This window comes from Watersipora subatra, chromosome 11 (assembly GCF_963576615.1).
Source record: "Watersipora subatra chromosome 11, tzWatSuba1.1, whole genome shotgun sequence".
Taxonomy (NCBI): Eukaryota; Metazoa; Bryozoa; class Gymnolaemata; order Cheilostomatida; family Watersiporidae; genus Watersipora; species Watersipora subatra.
This window is the reverse complement of record NC_088718.1, coordinates 10,724,748-10,734,218: the sequence shown is the minus strand read 5'-3', so window position 1 is coordinate 10,734,218 and position 9,471 is coordinate 10,724,748. Positions and strand designations below refer to the sequence as shown.

The 9,471-nt window shown below is 37.0% G+C and overlaps 2 protein-coding genes across 2 annotated transcripts in view; both read right to left on the bottom strand.

Moving 5' to 3' along the window:
* Positions 1 to 18, bottom strand: part of LOC137407815 (collagen alpha-1(X) chain-like) — a 14,708-nt gene extending 14,690 nt beyond the window's left edge. Inside the window, exon 1 of the mRNA XM_068094195.1 lies at positions 1 to 18. This exon is cut by the window's left edge and continues 33 nt beyond it. Coding sequence (XP_067950296.1) covers positions 1 to 18 — 18 coding nt within the window.
* The window catches only part of LOC137408758 (collagen alpha-1(III) chain-like), a 340,292-nt gene that overhangs the window by 20,528 nt on the left and 310,293 nt on the right, over positions 1 to 9,471 (bottom strand). The gene's annotated exons all lie outside the window — the stretch shown is intronic.

Below are 9,471 nucleotides of genomic sequence, written 5' to 3'. Positions count from 1 at the left end.
CTTAACTTTCATGCCCATTACACGTGCATCTGTCACTGTCAGTCACTCACATGATTTGTATGTCTACCACCTATAATTACCTTAACAAACCTACCCATGCCCTTCATAACCACTCAAGTAAACTCTATGTTTTCTAGTGTGGTGTGCGGAATTAGTGGACCACTTCGTTAGAAAAATAAAGTTCTCCTGTACAACAATTCTCATTTACCACAGCTTCTCATTGTGAATTTAGTCAATAGCTATAAACTATATATTAAATTAACCTTTGTTTTGTCCTTATTTCAAATATATAAACAGTACAACCGTAAAAGTATGTTTTTGAATGCTTATGAAATCTAAACTTTGAATATTTAACTTCTAATATACACTTTGTACTAAAATAATGTTTGTTATGCAAGACAAGTATTTAGCAAAATGCCTACAAAATTAGATTTTGAGAAGAAAGATGTTCGATGCATAAACATTAGAAATAAGCAATCGTCTCACGAAACCTGGTGATATGTAGTCTAATAAGTTTTATTTTATTGGTTCAAGATACTGCATCTAATATGATTTGGATACATCCTACATTATTTGAAAATATATTCTGACTCTTGACAGTATTCTGAATCTAATGGTATATAATTTATGTTTATTTACTAATAACAAAGTCAAAAATATCAAATTATAAATCAGTTTAAGAAATTTATTTATCGGAAAAAGGAAGTTCAGTTTATTTCGCACACGACTATATTAGTGTTTTAAAAAAATTTCTTAAACCTTCCTGTAATGACTAATGGTTATCTGATTTGAGAAGATAAGAGAATCATAAAGATATCCTAATAAACAGAATGATCAAGATAAATACTTTCTAATCACTCTAATAGCCATAAAAAGACTCAACCAACAGCTAGTAGTCATGTTTACGCGCTATTGATGGCTAGCATATACTTTGATGGTTTTGAGTAGAAGAATGAATGCCTTAAAGTTTCTGCATCTTCGTGACACACCCTTTTGTGAGAACCTCGGTGGATTGGTGACGTTTAATCAGGCTTATGATAGTTTGAGCCCTTTTACGTGTAACTAGAAATTACATCATAAAGAAGTAAGAACATTTACGTGTGTCTTTGGTACTAAAGCCATAGAAGAATTATTAAAAGACCTTTTTAAGCATCTTAAATGGTGGATTCCTGGTTGTTCATTCATCCGCTTACAGAAAGCCTAGCCTCGGCAGTTCTTATTATAACTGCCTTGTTTTAGTTTAAAAGAAGCTAAAAACAAAGAATTTCTATTAATTGAAAAAAGCCTGACCTCAAGTGTTGACATTAAATTTGGACTAAAGAAGCTCAAAGTATACATAAATATTGTGACAACCATTTCTGCCAGTTGGTATGAAAGGTCTTGTATATTTGATTGAACGTAGACTAAGAACTTACAAATATAAATGATAATTAATAAGTCTCGACAACTAATACCCTCTGCAGTTGTTTCTAAGAATGCTGGCAATGTGCTATGATTAAAACAACACCCTTAAACTAAAACAAACAACTTGTGTTATAATTTTTGTTATATTTGAGCTCATAAATGGCTGAAGTTTCAGTTTTTACTAGCATATCAATGCTGTTTGTCATTTGATTTCAGACTAATATAAAAACAAGGATACTTTGAAGGTTGACTATCCATTCATTCATCCATACTAATATTGTAGTTCTCCTACTAAACACATATCTAATATACAAATGGAAAATATGTTTATTGTGTATCTACTTCGTCTAGGCTAAGTTTCTAAAACCTTACAAACCCTATATTATATCCTTGATTGGCAAGGCCGGGGCAAGGTTGAAAGCTAACAGGAAATTTTAGATTTGCTCGGTGAAATTCACCGAAAAATTCTTTGACTGTCGCAAAGCATTATTTTTGGCTCCAAAACGATAGTTATGGTTTCATAGAACTAAATTTCGAAATTACACAGCTGTGTAAATTTCCTTGAAACGGCGCCAAATGGCTACTGCTTTCATTTACAAGACCTAATGGCTAAGTTTTGGATATTTACTTTAAAATTAAACTATACTGCCGCTTTTCCTGCTGCTTTTACGCCTTTGCACCATTTTGAGAATTTCATAAAAGTGAACACTACCTTTTTATGCGTCACAGAAAAAAATTTTGAAACATTTTTTAAGTCGCTTTGAGAAATGATTGAATTATCTAATAATTATTTCAGTGTAGGCCGATCATAAGTCATATTACACATTTGCTTCTAAGTAAAATAACAACATTTTGATAACATATTCGCGTGTCTCAATTTCATAAACATCTTCCTTTATCCGGATACCCGCCCTAGTTAACCAATAAGTCTGTTTATCTGAGTCAGATGAAAGAACAGATGTCAAGTGCAGATTATTATCAGACATCTTTGAGGTTCTTTAAAAATTCATCTTGTTATATTTTAGACAAATCATGATAAAGACTGACTACATTTCTGGTTTCCAAGAATTCTTCTACGACAAAGATGTTTGAAACTTCTTGTGAAATTATACTGATAAAGAATCATGGGATACGCAACAGGCCTATTTCAGGTTATTCTAAGAAAAGCTGAGCGGTGAATGCGTAGGATTCAGATCAAGATCCAAATTATATCAGTGAAAATCAAGTGTTAAAAGCTTTCTGTTTAGCAAACAAAAACCTGGGCCTAGCTATTTCTTTGACCACAAACATAGCTATCCTTGTGCCCACACGACACGAGTAGCTATCCTTGTGCTCACACACATGGCTATCCTTGTGCCCACACGAGTAGACAACAAATGAAACATAATAGCACTGGATATTTTTTTCGACAGTAAAGCCGGTTTTAACTTAATGCTTGTTCTGCCAAATTTGATAATAAATTATTATATTATTTATGTCTGAACCCTAAAAATATCTCATGGCACATTCTCTCAATGTTTATCACCAAAATTTAATTATTCAAATGATTTAATGAAACTGATAGTTAGAAAACAACATTTGATACAATGATAATTAAAAGTCCGTGACTTTTTCAATTTTGACTGTTATCCACACTTGGCTTGCGTCATGGCCTAAACTTGAATATATTTAAATAAATCTGCATGGCAATGCCTAATAAATTATGGTTCTTTTTGAACTTCATGGTTAGCCAAGTATGTGGCTGTTTTAAAATGGCATTTAAAGCCATAACAAGAATGTGCCTTCTAGCTTTAATAACCTTAGGACAGATGTTTCAGAGAGTGAAGCTGTATCTTGAGCGAATTTTGGTCACATGACCTTTTTATGAAAAATGTGAACAAATTCTTGGAGTTTAATACTTTTAAAATGTCCTTGTTGTAAAATATGCAAAATCGCATGCAAACATAAACCTCGTCTGCTTTTAAAAATTACCTTTGGTACTGGTATGATGAGATGTTGATATAAAAGTATATTCGTCATCATGTTACCAGTTTTGGAGAGCAACGAAATTCCAGCTTAAAAGAATCAATCGTTTCACTTCAGTTCATTTCAACTGCAAAACTGCTAAGGATACTAAATGGTGCTTGTTGCCTACCGATGGAAAAATCAATCTACACTGTATTACAGAATAATAAAAAGTTGAATAAAACTTAGGCTACCATTGACTCAACAAAAGAATAAGAGCTGGTGTCGTGAGAACAAAATGACTTTAAACATAGGGTAAACCATAAAGGAAACCATAGAGTAAACTATAAAGTAAACCATAGAGTACACCATAGAGTAAACCATAGAGTAAACCATAGAGTACACCATAGAGTACACCATAGAGTAAACCAAGTATGTTATATTAAGACCTTAGACTGCCAGTTTAGGATAGTTAACAATTTAAAAACAATCAATGAGTTTTGAGACTGATAAGAAAATATTTTTTGACATTGTTAAAACATGAAACAGAATTAATTGAGAAATTGTGGTTGCTAAAATTTTGTAAGTTGGACACCAACTAATATCTTATAATATCCAGCAATTTGTGGTTTATAAGTTTTCCTATACTTACTGTCATTGAAATCATTAGAATTGGATAGAATCAACTTGATCATCTATATGTTTAATAAAGCAATGCGTATGAACTTGAGACTTAATAGAATATTCCAGAAATCAACTTGACCCTGTATATGTTTACTAAAGCAATGCTTATGAACTTTAGAGTTGATAGAATATTCCAGAAATCAACTTGACCATCTATATGTTTATTAAAGCTATGCTTGTTAACATTAGAATTAGATAGAATATTCCAGAAATCAACTTGACCATCTATATGTTTATTAAAGCTATGCTTGTTAACATTAGAATTGGATCGAATTTTCCAGAAATCAAATTGATCATCTATATGTTTACTAAAGCAATGCTTATTAACATTAGAATTGTGGGAATATTCCAGAAATCAACTTGACCATCTGAATTTCTATTAATGTCTACCAATTTTTTTTAAGGCACATTGGTCATTATCAAGTTAAAAAATTTAATAAACCACCAAGCGTACTATTCACAAAGACCTTGTAGTATTTAGTTTATTCTGGTTACCACAGTGTTCAACTTTATCACAAATATGATCAGAAAGTCGTACTATTCCTCCCTGAGTCTTACCAAGTCGTACTAGTCGTACTATCACTCCCAACTATCAGCACACACTAGCCAACGACTTGTTTACATATGCTAGAAACAGTCTCTCATCCAATCTGTAACACTAATCTTTTAATATGCCAAAATCCTATAACTAATGTTTCAGTTAATCTCATCACAGACTCCACATCTGTTATATATATATCTTTAATTACCCTCCGGAACCTTGGGGTGGTTTTCCTATTCTAATACTTATTTACCTTTTCCTAAAAGCAGAGACTGTTCATCAAACAGATGAGGAGAATGTGTGATTAGTTGCAAAGTTTACAATTATTATATTCGCAACTCTAAGAAAGAAAGAAAGAAAGAGGAATTAGGGCAGACCCAGACTGAGATACGATGATGTAGCTAAGTGTAACATGGAGTTGTGAGAGCTGAACCTAAACAGATGGAACAAGAAGGAGGAAAGCAAAGTTGCGTAGAAGTCAGTGATAAAGCCTAAACCATAACACAGTCATCGTCAAAATAACTAATTGTGAAAGAGAGTGAGGAAAGGAAAGAAGGAGAGAAAGAGGGAAAGAGAGAGAGAGAAAGAGAGGGAGAGAGAAAGAGAGAGAGTGAGAGAGAGAGGTGGAGAAAGGGAGGGAGAGAAAGGGAGGGTGAGGGAGAGAGAGAGGGTGAGGGAGAGAGAGAGGGAGTGAGAGAGAGCGAGAGTGAGAGGGAGAGAGGGTGAGAGAGGGAAAGGGAGAGAGAAGGAAAAAGGGGGAGAGAAGGAGGAAAGAGGAGAGAGAAGAAGGGAGAAAGAGAGGGAGAGAGAGAGGGAGAGAAAGGGAGAGAGAGGGAGAGAGAGAGAGAGAGGGAGTGAGAGGGAGAGAGAGGGAGAGAGAGGGAGAGAGAGAGGGAGAGAGAGGGAGAGGGAGAGAGAGAGGGAGAGAGTGGGAGAGAGAGGGAGAGAAAAGGAAAGTGGGAGAGAGGAAGGGAGACAGGGAGAGAGAGGGAGAGACATGCAATTCTTCTGGCAAAATGTTCTTGATTCCCAAACCGCTGAAAATTGCTCTTCTCTGAGGTCTGTTTTCTACATTCAAGTGGTCAATATTGAGACACTATTCTACAACTCATACCATGTGAATATACTGGTAAAATCACATGTACTCCTTACTTAAGTGTACATGTATGTAGCAAATAAACGTACCAGGTTAGAAACTCAAGAGTTTGTCTTCACAAGCATTAAGGTCAATTGCCTCAAAGGAATAAGTTCATAGATTGCTGTCATGAAGGCAAAAAATGTCCATGCTGGCTGCCGGTGATCTGACTCAGAATCAAAAACTTCTCAGGCAGGGATGGGCTTAATTAGTGGGGAGCCAAGGCAGGGATGGGCTTAATTAGTGGGGAGCCAAGATATGTTTTTTGCTCATTGAGAGAACTTTATGCCCCATATACCATTGGAAAGCTGAAAGTTCACTGATTTTGAATCTGCAAGTAACTTTTCGGTACCAGTGGCGTATAAAACGCTACAGGGGTGTAAATGAGGTGAAAGGGGGTTTTGTATGCTTTTTCACTGTAGCGAATATCAAAATGTTAGCATACATACCTTAATAACTGTTGCTTCAAATGTTTTTTTTTTCACATTTTATGCTGAACATATTGTTGACTTGTTATCCCCAAATTTTCAACCTTACATCACTGTATGATCAGGGGTTTTTCGGCGATATTTAGGAGCATGTCATATTTTTTTAACATTTTTGGGTTCGCACATCAGCCATTTTCTTTCAATCGTAAGTGAGCTTCTAAAGATGATCTATCACAATGATCAATGTGTTTATGTTCAGATTGTTGAATCACATCTTTTTGGACTTGATACTTCTGAGAAAATTGACGCGTTTTGTATGTTATGTCTATTTCGGAGTTATCCCCCAAATATGTATTATCTATGTTTTTGTGCTATCTGATGCATTCAAGATTTATATCTAGATCAGTTTATAAAACTTGTACTGAGAAATGGCATTTAGCTAATTTATTGATAAAATACAACAGCTTACAGAATAAAATAACTGCCTATTATCCATATAATCATAAAACAAGCACGTCTTGTAGTCGCAGGATGATCTGCCTATGCGCGACTGCACTTTTCCCGTTCCCCTTCGTTGTTCAATAAAGAGGTTGTGAAATGAAACTGGGTCATGTGTGCTATCATGGGTTATGTGTTGCAATTCGGGACCCATTACTTGACGTGTTTCTTGTACCTATTTTATACTATATTATAGATAATACAAATAGTAATGCAAACATTATAACAACTAGAACTCTGCTGTTACCGACTTTGTCAAAAGTGTAGAAGACTTTAATTTTGTAGGATATGAATATGTCTATCTCTAAAGTTTTTCTTTTTTCTTACATGTAACTTATTGTGTACAACAGGCTTTGTCATGGTTTATATTGGTTGCATATAGCCAAAAGGGGTGTGGTGCGACTTTTGTAGGTTCCTTACAAGACGTTTCTGGTGAGTTAATAGTTGATTAATTAGCAGTCAAGCGATAAATGTATGCACTAGAACTAAAGAAAACAGTTGTCGGTTTGCCTTGAGCCAATTGAAAATATGTTTACAGCCAATGCTGAGTGAAGTTTTTTTAAAAACTATTTGGTTTTTGTCATAATTTCTTTCTTGCGATGACCAGCGGTGTCAGACGGATTAAGATATAAAGGTTTCACAAATAGTAGATCAACAAAATTTTTGGTAATTGTTTTTTGGGTGAAAGTACTAGTGTGGTGGCAGACGATAGCTAGACCCAGGGCTAAGGAGGGTCACATCGTGACTGGTCAGCAGTATCATTGCTAAAAGGAAGACTCAGCCCCTGCAAGCCATGTATCCAAGTAGACGGAAGTGGTCTAGGATCAGACCATCAGCCAGCTTGCACTTCTGGTGCACCAACTGACGAAGCAGGTCCAGCAGCTGCAAGAAGAGCAACATGGTCAAAAACACATGTGTCAAACTCACGGCCCGCGGGCCACATCTGGCCCATGGGCCACATCCGGCCCACAGGCCACATCTGGCCCACCTTGTAATCAGATCTGGCCCGCAAGAACATTTTACGTTATTGCTATTCATGACCCATTAATATGAAGTGCTGATGACATAATACTGCACAGAACTACAGATCCCATAATGCAACACTTCAGCTGCTTTACTGCTTGCTTCCCGGGTCAATTTAATCTGAAGTTTGTTTCAGAATAATATTCCTGTCTGTTTATATCCATATTTATGTTCCAAAATCATTTAGTTTTATTGTGTTCAATAAGTGCTTATCCTGTTTAGCCCGTGACCTAGATTGTGTTTCGAATTTTGGCCCCTTGTACAATTGAATTCGTCATCCCTGGCCTAAAAAAAGCTATGTCAATCCAACCATTTCTGTGATAAGGCTGTGGGAGCCAGAAGGACGTTTGGAAGAACTTCCCCAGTAAAAAAACAAAACCGGGGAAACTGCGAAAGGTCGCAACATTAGTACCGACCTTTAGTTGTACTAAGGCCCCAACTGTTCAGACCCTAGCAAAGAAGCGCTCAGGGAAGCTCGATGGACATGCTGAGTCTGGCTGGACTCTAGCGAGGAAGGCTTCAAGGAATTATGGAAAAGCGATGCAGAGATTCTCCGCCATATCTACCCAGAACAAGGATGTGACACGGCGACCTTTTGCCATGGCCTTAAAATTGAAAGGTGATGCAAAGGTCTATTGCCATATCTACCCAGAATGTGATGTGGACATTTTTTGCTATAGCCACCCAAATTTATTACGAGACCTGGAAAAGCTGGAGTCCAAATGCTTGTGCTGCAGCCCAACTGGGGAAGCATAACCAGAGTCTAAACAAGCCCCAATGAGCTTGGTTGAAAGAGGTGCGCTCTGACACTGGTCTGGAGAGACTGGGCCTGCAATTGGCCAGAAGCCTGCTTTGAAAGCAGCAGAGCCGACCGATACCACACTCCATCACTGAACCTAACCTACACACTAAAGGTCTGCTTTGGCAGACGCATGAGTATCCGGTTCAGTTAACTTTACCACTCATGGCGAGTGTGGTGATGAGCCGATCAGAGCACAGACTCCAGACTGGTCCCATTCCACAAGATACTTTTTCTAGAGAAACTAGAGGGGAAGTTTATCCAGTTTTGGATTGAAACCAGATGCACTACAAACATGCTAAGCAAGCAGGTTTTTAGGTTTTCTCAAGTCATGATAGACCTACTCAAAGCGACTGATAGCAATGATCCCGTGGCTGATGGAAAAATCGGTCCATTCTACAGTGTCATAGGGTTGCCAATACAGCTATTTTCAAATTTTGTATTAGAATTTCCTTGGTCTTTGTATCCCCTAATAAAGACCTCCTTGGTCTTTATTATAGGATATAAAGACCCAGGAGGTCTTTGTAATGAGCCACATTAGCAAAGATCCTATTTTTAACACCATTACTAACAGCCCACTAGTGTTCTATGGAGTTTCAGCAGCCTGGGCTTTCCTTCAGCGGGCAAGTGTTGACATGTTGTGCAAATATATAAATCTGTACAGTGTATGTATGCTCAATAGACAACTGCATAAAATGAGCATTTACCCTGCTCTGCTAATCTCTGCATGATGAGCTCCCTTTACGTCGGACATGAATAGGCAAGGGATACTGTTACTTAGCAAGATGCAGGTGGTAAGAGACATGGTGGTGCCAGCTCCGACTGAAATGTCTGTTTTGTGTTGGGTCCTAACACAGAATTACTGCTGATTGGAGTAAATAAAAGTTTGGTTAGGATCTCTTACTGACTTCAGGCTTGAACCGGCCTAGGCCAAAGAGAAGCATAGTTATGCAGAGTCTAAAGCTCACAGACAAATCTCTGATGTTCCAAGCTGGAACCCTGTTCGGCACGTATT